This window comes from Zeus faber (genome assembly GCF_960531495.2).
Source record: "Zeus faber genome assembly, chromosome: 11".
NCBI lineage: Eukaryota > Metazoa > Chordata > Actinopteri > Zeiformes > Zeidae > Zeus > Zeus faber.
Window position 1 is genome coordinate 24473410 of NC_137205.1, and position 21269 is coordinate 24494678.

General features: G+C 44.5%; 1 protein-coding gene across 1 annotated transcript in view; it reads right to left on the reverse strand.

Moving 5' to 3' along the window:
• Positions 1-1573: 1573 nt before the first annotated feature.
• The window catches only part of axin1 (axin 1), a gene marked incomplete at its 3' end in the record, with an annotated part of 26858 nt that continues 7162 nt past the window's right edge, over positions 1574-21269 (reverse strand). Inside the window, exons 3-11 of the mRNA XM_080010073.1 lie at positions 15302-15442; positions 13692-13788; positions 11869-12006; positions 6837-7390; positions 5219-5362; positions 4846-5097; positions 4433-4540; positions 2205-2354; positions 1574-1712 (exon numbers count right to left, since the gene is read on the reverse strand). Of these exons, the coding sequence (XP_079866199.1) occupies positions 1574-1712; positions 2205-2354; positions 4433-4540; positions 4846-5097; positions 5219-5362; positions 6837-7390; positions 11869-12006; positions 13692-13788; positions 15302-15442 (1723 nt within the window). The remainder of the gene's footprint in view (positions 1713-2204; positions 2355-4432; positions 4541-4845; positions 5098-5218; positions 5363-6836; positions 7391-11868; positions 12007-13691; positions 13789-15301; positions 15443-21269) is intronic.

Genomic DNA, 21269 nt, shown 5'->3' on the forward strand with positions numbered 1-21269 from the left:
ATGACCTTCAGTTTGCATGTGTAAGAGAAAAACGTGAACATGCTGTTCAGTCAGCCTCACTGAAATCACAATACTGAATTTAAAAAAAAAGTAAATAAAACTTGACTCAACATAGTGCCGTCATTTGACATAACAAAATTATACCCATCCATAATAAGTTAAGGGCATCTTGGAGATGCAATAAAAACCAAAACAAAACAAAAACAACACATTGACTATGCTTACATGCGGCCAGCTGAAGGAACCGCAATATTTGCAAAACAACCAATCACGTCTCGGTAGGTCTTTACCAAAGGTCTTTACCAAATTAATTAGTGATTTTAAGCAGCCACACCTGCCTGGGGTCTAGTTAATTGGGCCCTGGAAGCAGCAGAGCAACCGATGAGCGCGGGTTAAATCACCCATCCCCACACACACGGGGAGAGCCTTTGTCAAGGACAACGTTCGACCCGCTCCCGGCTTGTTACATCTTGCCACTCTCTACAATTAACTGGTGCGTTTGTACCATCACGGCCTGTGTCTCTGTGTCGACGAGCTCCTAGAAAAGCCACTCAGGTGGTGCGTGGCAGGAGAACTGCTCCAGTGCCATACCAAAATAAACCCCGATGTGAGTGTAATTACTTGAGTAATAACAAACAAGAACTCCTAAAAAGTAAATAAATCCTAGGGTCATTTTTTATATGGGTTTTGAATGGGCTGTGTCGAGTTAATGCAGCGGAAGACTTTGAAAAGACAGCCCCAGGATACTTAAAATATTCATATATTAATTAATATTCTAATAATACCCAAATTTGGAAGATGAAGTGAGTTGGATTTTAGTTGATTTTTGCTTGGCTGGGAGGATTTACTCCTACATGTAAACATAGTCAGATATGGGACAAAGTGCAGCCTTCCTACGTGTTATTTAACAGAATACCGGTGAGCTCAGTATTCGACACAGACATAGAGAACAACGAAAAACCAGTTTGTTGAACTGGGATGGTACCACTCGCTATAATAAGATTTAAAAACTAAAGAAAAAAAAAAAAAGACGACTTTCTTAAATACTTAAATATATATAAAACTTTGTTTTTTTTCTTCTTCTCCGAACAGACAAACTGTACACATCTTGTACCAATTACATATAAAAATTACAAGTGCGTTTTTTTTTTTTTTTAATTAAAGAAAGGATACCTTCCAAAATTTCTCATATCAAAAATATGTAGCTTTTAGTAGCCATTTTGTTGCTCTCTCGTCAAGATAATCCAAACTATACAATGCTACACGTCACAGCGGGTCCTCTCGTCCAGACCCAAAAAATATTTCCACTTTCAAGGACTTTCTTCAGGGACTTTTGAAAGCCTTAAAAAGCCGCGTGTTTCCCGCCCACAGTGTCCACTTCTCTCCTTACTTTTCAATTCGGCCCCAAGTCCACATCCGACGTTCCTTCGCTTCCCTTTCTTCTCTTCGAAGTCTCCGCTCTGCTCACTTCCTCTTCTCCATCCGCCAGCTCCGCTCCGTCGTCCCGTCAAATCGTCCTGAACATTTTTCTTTTTTTACCCCCCCCCCCATTTTAAACGACGGCCGCGCCCCTTCAGCCTCCGCTTGAGTCGATCTTTTCCACTTTGCCGATGATCTTCTCCTGGAAGATGGGCAGCGCGGCGTCGTCCTCGCGCACCTCTTCAAAAACCACCCCGCAGTCAAACTCGTCGCTCACCTTCTTGAAATAATACCTGGAAACAGGTTGGTTGGGATGGAAGGGAAGGACGGTTTTTGTTTGGCCAAAATGGAAAGTCATTGTTTTGACAATATTTACTGCAACATGGCTGTCCTCTTTGAAAAAAATTGTGTTATTTTAATAAAATTACATTAAATTATTTAAAAAGTGCAATTCAATTTAGAAAATGTAAGAATTTGATTTAATTAATTATATTATTATATATATATATAAAACGCAATTAAATATCATTCTATAAAATATTAAATAATGTAATTATTATATTCAAATATAATTACATTATAATTAAAACATCTATTATATAAATGTAGATATTATGTCCAAAAAAAGGTTAAAATTATTTTTGATAAATTAAAATACAGTGAGGGTTTTTCTTCGTCTTAATATCAAATATTTGCCGCATATGTCCTTACAGTCCTCTCTTGCGGACATATGATATATAGATCTACTTAATCCAGTTTAGTATTTATAGGTCCATTACTCTCACCTGTAGCTCCCTCTCTTGGTGAGCAGCTCCTTGAACTGGCCCAGTGTGATGATCCTGCCTTTCACCGACGTCCGGTAGGGTATCGGCTCCCCACAGAAGTAGTACGCCACCGTGATGTTCTCACACGCCGGCTTCTTAGCTGCTTTGTGTCTGCCGGGCAACAACCGTCGCAGAAAGAAAACAATCAGAATTCTGAGTTTATACAAAGGATGAGCCTATTCCACAACGCTGCACACGGTAGAGCATTAAACCGAAGCAAATGAGTTTCTCAAATCATGGTCAACGGAAGTTTCTTTTGAAGAGGCGTCATTAGAAACCAGTGTTTAAGATGAACGCAAAAGCTGGCTTCACAGCCAATTGTAAAGACGGTCCAACTGTCGGGAACACCGCCCCCTGGTGGTTGTCGTAGTGCAAGTGTCTGGATCTCGGATCGCCAAATATGTCGTAGAAAACGGGAGAGCATGACTTTCTCCAAGTACATGAGTTTTCTATGAATGAGTTAATAACGTAATGTATAGTATGCAATGTGTGGGGGGAAAAAAACAACAATTCATTACGATAAAAATAGATTTACCGATAGTGAATATGGTGACATCCAACGTTAATATTGCCATTATTCTATATGCACAACTTATTTACTTCCAAGAAAAATGGTCTTGGGGTCGGAACCTAAAATATGTCGCAAAATTTGAAAGATTTGAACGCATCCCAGACTCTCGATCATATGCGGAAGCAACCGCTGCGTTTTTGTCGCTTGTCGGATTCAGTGTAAAGCCGGCTTCAGTATTCGCCGTCCTCCTCTCGGGCCTGATGTTTTGGGGCCCAAAACAAGTGCCATCAGAGAAACATCGAATAAATTCTGGTTTCTGGGACAAAACAATGGTCTTTTCAAAAAAAAGAAATCTGCAGCTTTTCTGTATTCCCTTGACAACAAAAGAAAACATACTCCTTGAACAATTTCTGGGCTTTCTTTCATTCTTTCATTCTTTCTTTCTTTCTGATACCATATTCTAACTCGCGAGGTATAACCAGCAGACGTTCATGAGTCATTTATGTTCGGGAACTGGGATTTCAGTCTGGCACGACTTTATTCTGTCTATAAATATTTAAAGGTTGGTTTACCGCCTTTCAAACTCCCATTCGTGACGATCCACCGCGCCGCACGCCCAATAGCTCGGCACACAACGGAGCTTTTGTCTGGAACTCGTGAAATGGTCGTAATAAAACGCGCGCGTTCAATTCTGAGGACGCGGCCACAGAAATGTACACAACGAGAAAAACACAGAGGTGTATGTTGGGACACTACAGGATGGTATTACACAAAAGGAAAACAGGACAAAATGTCATTAGTTCTAGTGATCGGTGGCTATGGATCATTTCAAAGCCTGGACAAGCCTTTGGGGTGTGTGGGGTGTGACCTATGGGGTGTGTGGGGTGGTCCGCCGGGGCCTGGTTCATGGTCCAAGTGCACTCGTTTTTGATACACTGACGTCGGCGGCGCAAGTTCATGCATCGCAAGTTAAAAGGAAAAAGCTTCCGAAGAGTTTCGTCAGGAAAAGCCGTGGTATTTCATGCAGCACAGCGTTGTTTTTATTCTAACTGGTATCGGTAATACATTCCTAGACGAGCCCCCAGAAACTACGCTGCAATCTAGTCTTTGAAAACTGAAAATATCCCCCAAAAAAAGATGTATTTGGATGCACAAATGGGGTGAAAGGTGTCCAAGACTTGTTGGTCTGTTGGGATCCAGCACGTGGCGGTGGACACTTGCAGTCAGCAATGCCTTAATCGCTTGTTTAATTACTGCAATTTTCAAGCTCCAAAACACACTTTTGATCGACATAAAACTTAAAATTGTACACCCAATTCCCCAAATTGCTGGGTTGCGTCAATGAATAATGGCGGAAAAAAACCCACAAAACACTCTCAACCGACATGACCAGTGACCTTTCAACAGTTAATGGACGGCAATTGGGTAATAGCTCTTTTTGAGAGGCAGTCGCACAGGGAGGCACAAGGGCGTCGCATCGTCGCAAGTTTCCCTAAGTTCATTTTGAGCAGCGGGCGTGGCGGAGGTATGAACCAGGCCTTAGAGGGTGCTCGCTGGAAGATGATGGGAAGGGGAATGGGAGGATGAGAAGATGGGGTTAGGGTTAAGGGGGGGTGGGGCACGGGGTGGGTGGGTTGGTCGGTTGGTTGGTTGGACATGGCGGACATTTTAGACGTACTCGCACTCGGAGAGCTCAGTGTCGGAGACGGCGGGGACCACGCCGAGCGGAGGGAACAGTGCTGGCCTGAGGGCAGCTCGACCCCTCTGGATCACCTCCATCACATACCTGGGGGATCGGACAATCCCAGGAGTTAGACACAGGCCGACAGGGCGGGCTAGGGGGCGGGGCAACCATGCACTCGCATCATGCACTCTTTTCCCCTCAATAACACATCCCCATTACTCAAAATCTGACCAACCACGGGGAAAATTGCGGTCTGATGAGTGATCTTCTCCCCCCTTCTTCAAATCCATCACACTTCCGAAGAAGACAAGAAGTGGAAATCATTCGAAATGAGATTGGAGCCGCTATCCGTATTCATTACACAACCCACGCGGTGAACGAGCGCTGCCCGCTCCGTCCTCCCTCACCTCTGCTTGGGCTGGACGCTCCCGGACTTCACCCTCTCCTCCTCCAGCCGCCGCCGCGCCTCCTCCAGCTGGGTGAGGGGGTTGGGCGCCGGGTTGGGCGGCATGGTGGGGTCCTGGATGAACGGGTGGGAGGGCTGCACGTGGTTCCGCAGGACCTGCGTGGCGCCCAGCCAGGGGCCGGGCCCACCTCCTCCTCCCCCTGGCCGCTCCGGCCCCTCGTGGCCCGGAGCCTTCCTGGAGCCTGTGGTGCTCCTGGAAAAAACACACACACACACACACACACACACACACACACACACACACAGGGTCACCGGGCTGCGGGCGGCCGGGCGGCGGCGGGGGGCGGAGACGCTCCATATGTCGGCTCGCTCACCCGTACGGGCTCCTCTTGTGGCGAACCGTCTCCTTCTCCCCGTCCATCATCCACAGGAGGATCTTCTGGTTGCGCTCTATCTCCTCCGGAGGCATGTCTTCGCCTTTCCTCAGCGGTCTCTTGACCTGCGCCCCGCCTTTGCTGCTGAACATCAACAGAATGAGAAAGAAAACAAAGAAAGGAAATGATGATACATTACAATCCGAATCAGAATCTGTTTATTTGGCCAAGTATGTTTTTATATATGAGGAATATGTCGCGGTGGGGATTGGTGCGTTTAAGAAAAGACAATTAGGATTAAAAAAAAATAAGCTTAATAGCCTTAAAACCCCCCCCCCCCCCAAAATAGCCAAATATCGAAAAAATAGCACAAAAAGATTTGCCAAAATAAAGAATAGAAATAGCCAAATATATACAAATAACATTTGAAAAAAAAAACATGCGATTCTTTATACAGGATGAATCATAGGTACAGATAAATAAGGTATAAATTATGTTATTACTATATATTATAGTAATATGTAGTAAGTTTATAAGATATGATAAGGTGTCAAATTAGCAAAAACAGTGCAGGTCAAGAAAGGTGGAGATAAAATCTAAATTAAAAATAATACAGGTACACATCTACCCACAGAGTTAACATGGAGCAGCACCGTTACACTGTACATATGTATAGACATCCATCTATCTTGTCATGGAAATCCAAGAAGCGTGACTAATAATGACGCTTCCATCCATGTGATCATTGAACATCATGTACTGATTCTTCTTCCTGCGGCCAGGACTTGTTTATGGGATGACACGCCCCTTGCACATAGGCTACATCCACAAAATATATACACTTCTGCTGAAAAACTGCATCTTCTCCTCCGAATTGTTAATTTTCAGATCCGAAGGTCTTTATTATTATTTTTTTACACTCTGAATAGCATTCCGATATCGAACCACCGTTTGACGGCTGTGATCGTGACGCGAATGCCTGCGAGGTCTAACCTCACTGTCGCTCCACTGACGACCCCCATCGCAGCTGTTACCTGCGTTTGTTTCCACCGAGTGACTCCCGCTAGCGCGCAATTGTGACCAACGTCGCTCGAGAGTGACATCCCCATTCGACTGTTCAGGTCGCATTGCGACGTTACCCCAAAAAAATCAGACCCGTATCACATACTGTATGACCAAAAAAAAATAAAAAATAAAAAATACTGTTCGGCTGCAGTGTGAACGTAGCCAGAGTGGCACGATGTCCACGGTGTTCTTTGTGCGTGGGGACTGCATGTGTGTGTGTGTCTGTGTTATCCTGCGAAGGTCATAAGACGCTCCCGTTTCCGCGTGTGCGACTTAAAACAAGACGTAGATTTCGCACACACCGGGACTTTCCCCCCCCCAACAGGAGGGGCCCCGTCTATACAACCGCCTCTTTTTCCAGAACGTTCAGACTTGCCGCAGGCTGCCTTGTCATAGGCTGCGAGTGTGAAACTCTCTCAAGTGAAGTAATCCGTGAAGCTCAGACGGGAGTTCAGCACCTCGCATAAAGTAAGCCTGAAGGTCCACAACAACCCATATCTATATATTTCATATACGGTACACATATGAGGTGGATATAATTATACGTTTCTACCTGCATCCCATAGGGTCCATGGCAGAGGAGCTCATGCCGTCAGCATAGTTTCTAGACTTTGACGCGTAGTGACAGTGAGTGAGCTCGGCGCTCCAGGCCGCGCTGCCGTGCCCACGCATGGCCGCCTCCGTCTCCAGCTGCTCCCTGGCCTTCCCCGCGGCGGCGTGGTGGCCGTGATGGGCATGCTTGTGGTGGTGCAGGTGGTGGCCGGCGTGCCTGGCGGGGGCGGGAGCGGCGGCGGCGGCGCGGGGGACGGCGTGTTTGCCCTGGGCGGAGGACGGTGCGCAGAGCGGGAAGCCGTCCGGCGAGCGCGACTTGGGCGAGTGGTGGCCCGTGCCCGGAGACTGGCGCCCGGGCGTCTTCATGACCCGCTGCACGTGGTCGTCCAGGATGCTCTCGGGGTTCTCCTCGTGGGCGTCGCGCAGTGCGACGCCGTTGGTGGCGGCGGTTTCGGCGTAGCGGGAGTGGTAGTGTTGGGGATGGACGCCGGCAGGAAGCCTGTGAGCGGACGATGGAGCAGAGTTGTACACAGCCACCTCCTCGCCCTCCTCCTCCTCAAGTAGGAAAAACACAACAACATGATTAGATTTTCCCTGACAGCTCGACAATTAATATCATCACACCGCTCCAAATGCCTTTCCAGAGCGGAGGACAGGGTGATGAAACGCAAAAAAGGCTTCAGCATGAGTTATGTCCCCTTGGCCATTAAGGACCTCAACAAATGAAAAATAATAACTGCAGACGTATTTCCAATGTGGATGTGTCTGCTCGGCTGTTTGGACTGTTAAGTGCTTTGTTGTTGTGCTGGCTGAGGGAACAGTTCCTCCATTTTGGACAATGAAGTATTGATCTGAATCCGAGTGCTCAAATTTAGGACAATGAACCCCTTCAATCGTCAGCAAATAAATAAATAAATAAATACATTTTGGATTGTGAATTGGATTTGGATTGTTTATTTTATTGCTTTTTTTTTTTTTAAGGAAAAAAAAAGTTTATATTTATTATTGTTTCTGATTGGATTACTAAATATTGCCAAAAAATGTGTTGTGTATTGTTAGGTTTATTTTTATTTTTTTAATGCAAATCGCTAATCAATTTCTCTATCTCCTAGTAAATATTTAGGTTTATTGTATAGGACCAGTTTCTTTCTTTTTATTTTTATTCTTATTACTGCGCCATTGTTGCCTTTTGTTGATGTGAGCTCCTGTGACGTCGGAATCGTATCTATCATCTCTCTATCAATCTGCAAGGACTAACGTGAAATGAGATTAATGAATAATCTAACTGTGCACCACATCGTCATTTTTCTTTTTCTTTCATTGGGACAAACAAGGACATACAGTATGTAATATTCATTTCAGCCCCCAGATGTCACATTTCCACCGTGTACTGATCCATGCAGCGCGTTCTTGCGTGGCTGTGGTTGAAGTGTTAAATGTTTGGCCAATTCAATATTTTGTTTGTTTTATGTTTCACTTCAACGCAGCCAACCTGGCTACAGATCTGAGGGCAGAAATTTTGTCTGTAATATATTTTGTAGAAATGTGAAATAACCTACTCTATACTATGAAAATACGTTATCTTCAAGTGGGTTATGTGTTATCAGCTAGAGCTGTCCTAGACATTATATGCCTGATTGCAATCATTTTACAAAATCTTTAAACTGGCATAATTATATATTTTCATCCAAATGTCGAGGGATCAAGTGTCAAGCTGAACATTAATATTTCCAAGTTTAATGTCATTAAATGTGTCTTCTTCATAAGGTGCATGTGTATTATTACATATAGGCATACTGCGATAGTGACATCAAATACAAAGAAGACCATTAAATAGTTAAGTTATTGTTATTAATTGTATTTTTTTAAGTGTATAGTTGTTGGTTATCATTTGGTTATTTTTCTTGTTGAATATTGTTTATTTTTCTGGTTTATTGCTATTTTTTAGGTTTAATGTATATTTCCATTTTTTCCTGTCTTCTCGTTCATTTTTAGGTTCATTGTATGTTGCACATTTTTCAGCTAATTCTTAGTTTTTGCATATTGCCATTTTCCTTTTACCTATTTTTAATACTTTATTATGACCCAATTTTTTTCACGTGCACTCCTGTACCACTGCAAATCCCCTCTGTGGGGTTAAATAAAGTATCTACCAAAATAATTTGTATGACAATTAATCTCCAACTAATTAAACAACACTTAAAACCACCAGGGACATCCCATTTAGAGACAGATTTTAGGATGGAAAACATGTGACCAGTTATCATGTCTTGTGGCTGCTGGTAGTAGGAGGAGGGACGTAACTAAACGCTGGGACAATGGGACCGAACAGGCAGTGGCAAGCATATTAGGAACTTATATACACTATACATATGTTATATTAGGATATTATCTAGGGTGTTTCACGATGCAATGGTGATGGAAAAATCCCGATCTGGCCTCAGAGGGCGATGGAGGACGGACGGACACATCTGGAAATGACAGCAAACCTCCAAGGTTTAGGCACCAAAATAAAGTAATTATATTTGAGGAAACAGAGCAATCACACTTTGTCTGGTTACACTTCTCCTCGTCTTGTAGAAGACTCCCATCCCGCCATATCCCGTCATAATATAATTGGCCCGTTTGTGTGAGTGCGTGTGTGGGTGTGTGTATGTGTGTGCGTGTGCGTGTGTGCGTGTGTGGGAAGGAAGGGCGCAATAAAGCATGAAAGTGAGGGAAGAGGGAAAGAAAGAATGGGAGGTGGGAAGGCAGTTACGAGGTAATGAAGGAGTGAAGAAGGATGGAAGGAAGAAAGGGGGAAGGGAGGAGCAAATGCAGGAAGGAAGGTGGGAAGAAGGAGGGAAGAAGGAGGTAGTGAGGAAGCATGGAAGAAGGGGAGGATGGGAGGGAGGAAGGATAGAAGAAGAAAAGGGAGGGAGGCAGTGAAGGAAGGAAGGGCGCAAGGAAGGATGAAAGGGAAGGAGGAAGGGAAGTAAGGAACGAGGGAAGGAAGTTACGAGGCAATGAAGGAGTGAAGAAGGGAGGAAGGCAGGAAGGAAGGGAGGGAGGAGCAAATGCAGGAAGGAAGGAGGGACGGAATGAGGGAGGAAGAAGGGCGTGAGGAAGGAAAGAAGGAGGGAAGGGATGGGAGGGAGGAAGGAAGGAAGGAGGCCTGAGTTCAAGAGTCGGTGAGTGACTCAACGTAGAGCATGTAGCCTCCACTTTATTGTTATTATTATTTATAGATTTATCTAATATTCAGAAATCAAAATTAGTTTTGAAAACACGCTGAGAGATAGAAAACCACTCGAGGAACATAAATGTACTATAATCTTTCGGACGAAAAAAGGTTGTTTTTCACGTCTGGCCCGAAACGCGCCTGCGGTGGATTACATATATTATCTGATATGAATCATAATCCGAAAACAAGACGACAAGGATGAGAAAATTCGACTTTTCTTCCAAAAAAAAAAAAAAAAAAAAAGCAGGCGAAATATTTTCCAACAACTCCTCACACCAGCGTGTAAACAAGCCTCGCACACGCTGGAATGTATATATTTTAAATTGAATAAAGATTCAATTTAGATCAGGGCTGATTAGCGCCCTGGCGGCGTCCATCCAGATGGAGGAATGTTCCTCTGCGTTTTGAATTATCTTGAATTATCGTTCCTATAGATGGCGTGAAAATGCAAAAATAAGGCAACAAGCTGAAAAAAAAACAAGCCACTTATTTTATCAGAGCCGGAGTCCAGGGATAGACTGCCTGGTCACTTTGAAAGAGATATGAAACACCGACAGTTTTGTTTTTGTAAGATGATTTGCATTGTTGAATTTTTTTCGGTTTTTCTCTGCCTTTGCTTCCGACTACAGAGGGAACATTTTCATTTCATTTCATTTCAGGGGCGTCCAGGTGGCATCAAACCGGCAGCGTGCGCCGGGTGTGATGCCCGAGACAAATTGATCAGAACCGAATCCCAAATAGACCAAGGTAGCAACTCAGCAAAGGCATAAGCATGACACACACAGGTGGAGTGATGGATGGATGGAGGGGTAGATATGTGTGGGGATAGGTAGACGGGTAGATCGATGGATCCAGGGATAGATACATAGATAGGCAGAAGGATAGATAGCCAGATGATGTGATAGATGGATGGAGGGATAGATGCATAGATGAAGGGGTAGATATGTGTAGGGATACAGGCGGAGGGGTAGATCGATGGATGGAGGGATAGATACATAGATAGGCAGAGGGACAGATAGACGGGTGGAGTGATAGATGGATGGAGGGGTAGATGGATAGATAGAGGGACAGATGGATGGATGGATGGCTGGACGGATGGAGGGACAGATGGATGGATGGATGGCTGGATGGATGGAGGGGTAGATGCGTAGGGATTAATAGGCGGGGGGAGGGGGGGATCGATGGATGGAGGGATAGATACATAGATAGGCAGAGGGACAGATAGATGGGTGGAGTGATAGATGGATGGAGGGGTAGATGGATAGATAGAGGGACAGATGGATGGATGGATGGCTGGACGGATGGAGGGACAGATGGATGGATGGATGGCTGGATGGATGGAGGGGTAGATGCGTAGGGATTAATAGGCGGGGGGGGATCGATGGATGGAGGGATAGATACATAGATAGGCAGAGGGACAGATAGACGGGTGGAGTGATAGATGGATGGAGGGGTAGATGGATAGATAGAGGGACAGATGGATGGATGGATGGCTGGATGGATGGAGGGACAGATGGATGGATGGATGGAAGGGTAGATGTGTAGGGATTAATAGGCGGGCGGAGGAGGAGATCGATGGATGGAGGGATAGATACATAGATAGGCAGAGGGACATATGGATGGATGCAGGGACACAGACAATATATAGGTAGAGGAATAGATGGATGGATACATGGATTGGTGGAGGGAGAGATAGATGGACGGAGATAATAGATCAATACTTGTTTGGTAGACAGACTGACAGCTGTCCCACCCGTCGCACTCTCTACAGATTCTCACAGACGGACGGAGGCACAGACAGCCAGCCTACCAGTCGTACTCTCTGCAGCCTCTCCTCCAGCCTCTCCTGGGCAGCCCTCTCCCTCAGGACTCCCTCCAGGCGGCCGATCAGCTCGGCTGCAAAGCGCTGCGGCTCCACGTGGATGTCCTTTGGAATCCGGTTTGTGCGCTAGAGGGGACAGGAACGGCATCAGCAGGAGAACACTTCATTAAATACTTTGAAGGATGTCATTGTTATGTGTCCTTGGGTGGGCCGGGGGACAACGGACTGAAATAATGAAATTTAAAAACAATTATAAGAGAAATGAGCTCTCAAATCAATCAATTTCGCCTCCAAATGACTCAAGGACTTTTCTCTTTTCCAGGACAACGTGGCCTCTCTCTCCACTGACGGCACACATTGTACTGATTGGAAGTGAAGGCCGACACGTACTAAAAGCTCATCTGTCATCTGTCAAGTATAAAGGAAGGAATCTCTGAATGTACAGTATGTATGTATGTATGTATGTATGTGTGTGTGTGTGTGTGTGTGTGTGTGTGTGTGTGTGTATATATATATATATATATATATATATATATATATATATATATATATATATATATATATATATATATATATATATATATATATATATATATATATATATATATGTGTGTGTGTGTGTGTGTGTGTGTGTGTGTGTGTGTGTGTGTGTGTGTGTGTGTGTGTGTGTGTGTGTGTGTGTGTGTGTGTGTACTTTGATTATCTCGACAGCCGTCAATCCGTTCTACCTTACACTTGGTAGGTGTATTGCTGGGAACCCAACGGCGTGCGGTGCCAAATTAAGTGCAATTTGTACACATGACACCAGTAATATTAATAAACTTTCAATAAACAACGGCCAGCGAGCCAGTTGGCGGGCGGGGCTTTCCATGAGAAATAGCGAGCCAGCGGGGGCGGGGCTTCCCGCCGAAAACAATCAGCCCGTTCCGAACAGGCATGTGTGGTGTGGTGGGACGCGTGTCATATTTATAAACCAGCAAACGGCGAGTTTATCATGCCTATCGTGGCCATTCAAAGTCGAGTGCTCAACATGACCAAAAAACATGAACAAAAACCCCAACTAAATACATCATCAAAAACCGCCTTGAGCAAAAAATCGAATCTTTAATCAAAACCTCCACCAGACATCCCCGGGGCACGTCCACGTCCTCCAGATTTCAGCGCACGGCCTTTGAACGAGCGGGTGATCAAATACGGTGCGCGTCGCGGGAAAACGGATAAATAATGTACACAATACGCCTTTTAGGAGCGCGTCCCAATTCCTGTTGCTGCGTGAATCAAACTTCTTAGTCGTGATTCATTCGTCGGGGGGGGGGGGGGGGGGGGGGGTGGGGGGTGGAGGAGGAGGGAGGGGCGGAAATATCCTTTGGACATTTCAACGCTAAAGTGCAGTCAATCCGCTGCATTCTAATGGGATGCAAAGAGCGGAGGCTTGACTCTGCGAGGCCTCATTAGAGAGAGCGAGAGAGAGAGAGACAAGAGAAAAGGAATAGGGGGAATAGCAGAGCTGCCACAGAGGAGGAGAAAAAAAAATGAAAAAAAAAAGAAACCCAAATCACCCAGAGCTGAGGAGAAGCAGCTCGACAGCTTTCCCACCGTCCATCCATCACGGCGTGAAGCTCAAACACACCTCCAACGCTCCTTTGGCGATGGAGGGAGGAAATAACGCAGAGATGCAGAGAGAGAGAGAGAGAGAGAGGGAGAGAGGGAGAGAGAGAGAGAGAGAGAGAGAGAGAGAGAGAGAGGGAGGGAGGGGTGTGAAGAAATGGAGAAGGGGGGGGTTGGAAGAGGGAAAACCCAAAATAACTCACTGGGATGTGAGGTAGTGGCACTCTGCCGTTTGCTTTGGCGCTCTCGTGCATCTCCCGCCGATGCTGCTTGCGGTGTCTGTAGGGCGGGGCCCCGTCCCTGGAACAAACAACACCCCATATTATTATTGTTATCATGACTATTGTTGTTGTTATGATGATGAGACGCGCTCATGAATAAACATGGTGTTCATGCGGCGGCTTTGAAGTTAAATCTGAAATCGCTCCACTGAACCGAAACCCAAGGAAGGACTCAATTGGTTGGATGTTGCCGACATGTTGGTTCTAGGGAGTTTTTTTTTTTTTTTTTTTTTGAAAAATACACAAATCTGACACCAACGTGTCGCATTTAAACTGTTTTTTATTCGTGTTGTGCGCGAGAAATTCTGCAGTAATGAGCGGATGAGAGGCAGAAGTCAGTGTGGCTTCAGCCTCATCAGGTCTTACCAGGTGTAAAAGCTGCTTCCTCGAAAAAATGCCCAATCCCCCCCCCACCCCCATTTTTTCGGGACCGGAAATGAACATTTCTTTTTGAGTATATTGGAGGATTGAATAGTTGCTTATTGATGTGTCGTTGACGTTTCAATAAAACTTCTGTCTATAAATGAATACTTGAGAGGGAGATATCAGAACAATCCATGCAATAAAAATATAACCTCTATTCACGAGTTATAACAAATTAATACAGCAGCAGCGGTGCTGGGCGATAGTGACAAAATCAATCACAATATTTATTTTATCAATACCTCGATGTTGATAATTGGGCGAGATTTTGGGGGCGACTATTGGCGCTTCCCTTAGATATTTACATGCAAGAAATCATTCGTAATGTGGATCATGACCAAGCAGGTAGAGGTGCTGATAAGACGAAGTTCAGAAAACTGCATAACTTTATTGGAGCGCAGCCTCAAAGACAACATTTAACTATCGCACAATATCCAAAATCCCAGACTATATCTGGTCTCATGTCGCGATGTGGATATTATCACAAAGGCTACGTTCACGCTGCAAGCCTTGGTGCTCAATTTGGATTTATTGTCCAGATATGATTTTTTTTGTTCAGCTGTTCACATATTTTTTATTTTTTTATTTTTTTGCCAATATCAGATTACAGTGACAGAGATGTCACACGCAAAACGCTGTCATACAGATGTAAACATGGCAGGCAAATGCACCGGGTGGTTGTCGGGGGCAACGTGGGAGCGTGTACCCGGGGCTCAAGCTCGCGGAGGAAATCTTTAAATCCAGACGGAGGCAGGGTGCTGCTTCTGTTTTTCCGTTCAGTAAGGAGATTTTGGAAAACAAAATACATCTAAAATAAAAAATATGCAATAACACAATGTGTGCAAATTGCCCCTGATCGCTCCCTCAGAGGACAACCTCCTTACACCCACCCACCCACCCACCTCCTTACACCCACACCCACACCCATACCCACACACACGCACACACACACTACTTTAGATCCGGTGCCATTCATAAAACGCAGTGAGCGTGGGCACCCCCCTCGCCCGTCGGGTCTATTTATTTATCTATTATTTCTTTTCCCTCCCTGCGGGAATTTGAGAAGGCATCATCCGTGATGCTTTGGATGTGTTGCATGTTGTACGTACACGCTGCTGTCGGTGAGGGAGAGAGTGTCGGCGTCGCTGGACATGCTCTGCTGCTCGCTGTCGTTGGCGCTGGTGGCCGGGGCCAGAGCGTAGCCGCTGTTGACGTAGTACGGGAAGGCGGGCTCCCGCCACGCCGCGTGCCTGGGAAAACACACATTACATCAGTTAGTTTGACGATATTTTGTGGGAATGACTATGGGGTGCTTTCATAAGATATTTACACATAAGGGCAACAATCGTTAGTAATGTGGATATTAGGGACAATAATAAGGTTAATAATTAACCGTTTAACCGTTAAACGACAATAGGAATTTAGACAGATTAATACCATCAATTAAACAGTTAAAGAAATTATTAAAAAAAAAAAAAAAAAAAAAGTAATTAAAACATTTTTGTTGCACGGTAAAAGAAAAATTGGCCATACAATCTATTTCTTAAATACAACTCATGGGGGCGACAGGTGCCTTTTATTTCAGGCACATAAGAGGACGGCTTACACAGCCCACGGGTCCTTTCCCCTACCCGGAAGTGGCGGCCGCGGTAAGCTAAACTGTTTAATAACAAAAATTAAAATGCTGTATTTATAATAAAATGTTAAAAAGGAATTAACGGTGTGAGACTGGATCATATATCGTTTAAAGTAATGTGATCGTTTTTTTCCCCCGTCTTGGCCGTGTGAGCCCTCGACTAAAAATGGAAAAAATATTATTCACGCCCATCGCTACTGCGTTAACAAGTCGGAATATTGCCATTATCACGATATGATTATTATTATTTTTTTTTTATCATATTAAAAATTTAACCGGTAATAACGTGAACGATACGATCACAACTGGCATAATATCCTCGTCGTCACCTCCAGGCTTCATGGGGATGTTGCACAAAACAGTCAGGACGACTCTGGAAATTTGGGGCTTTTACTCCGTTCAGGGACGTTCAAATGACCGTCGGCGGTGTCTCCGCGCTGACAGTAAAATGTTAAATCGAAAATCCTTTTGTTTTTTTTGTTTTTTACCCCCCGGTTGCCCGTCCCTCCAAATAAAACGACTTACTGTTTCATTTGGGGGGACAGGTATCGTTACCCGCGCCGCCGAGGCTTTGCTCTCGGCCTTTGTTTGGCGATACAAACGCTGCCAAAGTTCAGGTGAAACATTACCCTCAGTATCTGCATCCGCTGGCAACGGATGAAAATGAAGTCATTCTCAAAAAGGTCAAAGGTTACGGCATTGCAGAGCACGAGGGATGAGAACGGCTCTCAAGCGCCTGTTCAAACGTAACGTTCAAATAGAGCCTCGAAGCATTCCAGAGCTCTGTTTGTTCAAAGTAAATACAGGAAAGGTATTTAATCATAAATATATATATATATTTAAAAAAAAGGAGTTACACCTCCACTTTCATTCACCGGTTCACCTTTTTACAAGTCTGCTCACACAGTACAGGCCTCGCCCAGGCTCATGGGGAGCGGTTCGCTCAAATGAATGACAAGTAAAGTAACACAAGCTCAAAGAAGTGTTGTTTGTCAATAATCTGGTGCATTGATTGAATAATTCATGTTTCGTTAAGTAGAAACATCCACGTCACAAACCGACATCAAAGCACTCAAAGGAAATAACAGATTTACTCCAAAAGGAAAATAGCCCCTACTCTGCTTCTACAACTACCTCTAACTATACTCTTACCTTTACTCAAACCTCTACTCTTAACCTCTGCTCTACTTTACCTATACTCTTCTTACCTTTACTTTACCCCTCTACTCTACCCTCTACTCTACGCTAACCTCTACATTTTATTCTACCCTCTACTCTACCTTTACTCAAATCTCTACTCTAACCTCTACTCTACTCGTACCTTTACTCTAACCCCTACCTATACTCTTACCTTTATTCTACTCTACTCATACCTTTTCTCTCACCTTACCTCTACCCGTACCTTTACTCTAACCTCTACTCTACCTATACTCTTACCCTTACTCTACTCATACCTTTACTCTAACCTTACCTCTACTCTTACTCTAACCTCTACTCTACTCATACCTTTACTCTAACCTCTACTCTACCTATACTCTTATCTTTACTCTAACCCCTACTCTACTCTTACCTTTACTCTACTCTAGCCTTTACTCTAACCTCGACTCTACTCTTACCCCTACTCTAACATCAACCTATACTCTTACCTCTACTCTACCTATACTCTAACCTCTAACTCTACGCTAACCTCTACATTTTATTCTACCCTCTACTCTACCTTTACTCAAATCTATACTCTAACCTCTACTCTACTCGTACCTTTACTCTAACCCCTACCTATACTCTTACCTTTATTCTACTCATACCTTTTCTCTCACCTTACCTCTACTCGTACCTTTACTCTAACCCCTACCTATACTCTTACCTTTATTCTACTCATACCTTTTCTCTCACCTTACCTCTACTCATACCTTTACTCTAACCTTACCTCTACTCTTACTCTAACCTCTACTCTACTCATACCTTTACTCTAACCTCTACTCTACCTTTACTCTTATCTTTACTCTAACCCCTACTCTACTCTTACCTTTACTCTAGTCTAGCCTTTACTCTAACCTCGACTCTACTCATACCCCTACTCTAACGTCAACCTATACTCTTACCTCTACTCTACCTATACTCTAACCTCTAACTCTAACCTCCACTCTACCTCTAATCTACTCTACCTCACCTCTGCTCCTGCTCTAACCTCTACTCTACCTCCACCCTACTCTACCTGTACCTCCACTCTACAGCAAATTGATGAGGGAATCCACAAATAAAGAGTAATACAAGTCCATCCCCAAACTGACAGTTATGTCTCAGAGGCGTCAGTCTGTGACGTCGACCATGAGACTGTGTAGATGAATGATGTCACGTCGTACCAAGCTGATGTGAAAGACTGTGTACTGCAAGTCTGCAGGGCAGCTTTCTCTGTCATGGTCAAACGCCAATTACGTAAAATTTTGTTCTAGAAAAATCCTAAATGTCTCCACATCTCAAAATACTTGATTAGGGGTTTTTGTTTACCTGTGTAATTAACTCGGAATCTAATTTGATAGGGTTGCAAAGTAGTCTCTAAACGGGGCCAATATGGTCAGCATGAGCTGACTTATGAACGTCACCATATTTCAGGCTTCTACTCTCATACAGACCATGTTACTCCGGCAGCCGTTCACTTGCTGGTGTGTGAAAGCAGATTATTGCTGTTTTACAGAACGACATGGCCAGCTTGCCACCAGACAAATTATTTCCACGACAATTCACAACGCTTCAGTACTCGTGCTTGAAAAGAGATGGACTTTCTGTTCCTACATTCTTGTCTAGGAGAGGACTTTACAACAGCCTTATTATCGAAATGCTCGACATAAGATATGGAGAGGTGAAATATAAAGAACACATTACTGAATCCACAACTCACATCCTCAACAAGCAATGCAGCATCCTGCAGCAGCAGCGCTGGTTAATGGGTCACAAGATGCTTTGGAAGGTGAGGCTGCGATCGACGCAATATTCAAGATGTTTGTCACATACATATACAGTACATAGGTTCATACACACTGAATAAATGAGAAATAATGTGTAGCTTACAAGTGCAGCACTAAGCAAAATCATGATTATATACATGTTTTTCTATTGTTATTGGTTAGATCAGTGTTTTCTTTGTCTTTAGTTTTAGTTATATATAATGTTAAAAAAACAAACGATGCACGTACAATATATCATTTGCTAATTATCTTTTTCTTTTTCTTTTTTCTCCTCCCAATGCCAGTGAAGGGGGTACTCAGCTGGAAAAATGATCTAAGAGGGGGTACACTACGCAAAGAGGTGTGAGAACCAGCTAGGGGTCAGGATGCACCCCCGGACCACCGGGACGGCGTAATCATCCGAGGAGACGCATGGATGTACGGACGACTTTCTCCCAGGTAAATTCATATGGTCTCCCTTTACACACTAATATCGTCACCTACTCCCAATATGTGCCCATTTCACATATGGAGAAATGGACGGTTCACATGTTTGCCCCCCCCCCTGTTAAATTCATTTTTTTCCACACATGAACTTTGCGATTACAGTAGTGTACTGCAACGACACGGCAACTCTTCCTCGTCACGCAGCCTCTCTGCGAGACTGCTTTCAGTCCCCCCCCCCCCCCCCCCCCGTCTGAGCATGCTTCTCAAAATACGTTTGCCAAAAAACAGTCTATAAACCGCATGGGGTGCTGGCATATTTCGACACACGCCGCCGAAAACCCGAGCACAGTGTCGAATTCTGTCAAAACATCGACCCAATATCCATTATTAATACAGGCCAGGTATACCATTTTTTGGGGCTTCTCACCAGCATACATTCCGTGGCCGAACATCCTGCGCACCCCTACCCCGCGGAGGATTCCGCTCATTTTAACAGTGTTTTATGGAAGTGTGAACGCTGACAAATCCAGGTCAGTCCTCCTGTACTTTACATCACCGCAGCAGCCGCCGCCACATCGATTTGAAAAGCCCAGAAACGGGAGTGAAAGGCTGTCACTCAAAAAAAAAAAAAAAATGTATCTTCAAAAGGATGAAACCCCTCATGACCCCAAAAGCGTCGTGGGATATCATGAAGGGGTACCAAACATGTGAAAACACAAAAGTTCACTGTTTCCTACCTGAAAATGGTCTTCCTACGGTTGCTCAATTAAAGAGTTTAAAATGTAAAAAATATTTTTTAAGAATGTAGGCTGGGTGGTAAAAGACAGCTTTGATTATCTACATGTTGAAAAGGATGGGCTCCCCATTTTTCAAATCCAGACCTCTTTAAAATGTCGGTTCTAGCCTCGGGCGATTGGACGAATATATCAGCAATGCGCGATTGGCTGAGTCGACGAATATTTTTTGGGGGCGATTTTTGTCTTTTAATTCCGCTAGTTTAACGGTCTGCCTCCTCGGGAATTCAACTCGGCAAATAATTGTCTTAAAAACCGAATGTGTCGCCGCCGACAACGATGTGTGCCGCTTCTCCGTGTCACTTACCCCCTGGTGAAATCACATGCGCCGTTCATTTTATTGGATCGTCCTCGCTCCTGGCGAACCGCGCGGCTTCGATGTCACAATGAGTGATGTCACGCACAGCGAATCAGAAGCTCGATTACTATCCACCGCAGTCCACCAATCAGAGGAGAGATTATTGGACCGATCCCATGAGCTTCAAGCCAGGTGCAGCTCTTGGAGTGTGTTGACGCTTTAGACCAGCGTAGGGTTTGTCTTTTTCTGCATGATGGTTGCAAAGAATTGTCTGAGGCCAAGTGGAGCCGGTGGTTGGAGACTTTCTACACCGGCGTGAGAAATTATTTTTTGGCAGACAGAGGCGATGAGGAGCACATTTATCAGAGCCCGATCAGTGAGAACGGTTCGCAAAACAAAATACATTGGCAATCGCAGCTTGTCGGGCTGGCGGTAGGAACATTTTGACATATCGTCCGACCCTCGTCGCTTCCCATGCTTTAGAACTGTTCACAGCACAACATCTCAAACCTGAAACACAGCAAAATGATCCTTCAAACTTATAAAATAGTTTTTCTCCACTATGTACATCTAAGTGGAAAACGTCTTTTCACATAATTCCAGTGTCACTCCAGTGTTGGGCGATATGTCTAAATTTTACTACCGGCCCCCGTAAAACCAGCTCAATAAAAGGACAAAAAATCACTGACTGCTGATATATCGGTGATCGCCCGAGCCTACATCACTCCACCTCCAACAGGTTCTTATCTTGGAGTGCGGCGCTAAACTCTGCTGAAACAATGTTCCTTTCATCTGAAACGAGAGGCGGCACTCACAAGGACGAGCTGGGATGGGGATTATTGGCACTTCGGCGCTTGCAGATGAGAGCTGTGCACTCAGAGGCCGAAGATCTTTTTAAGTTATTTGCATGACATTAACCCACGTCTTTGAAGGACAGTATTAAGTCAACCACCTGTA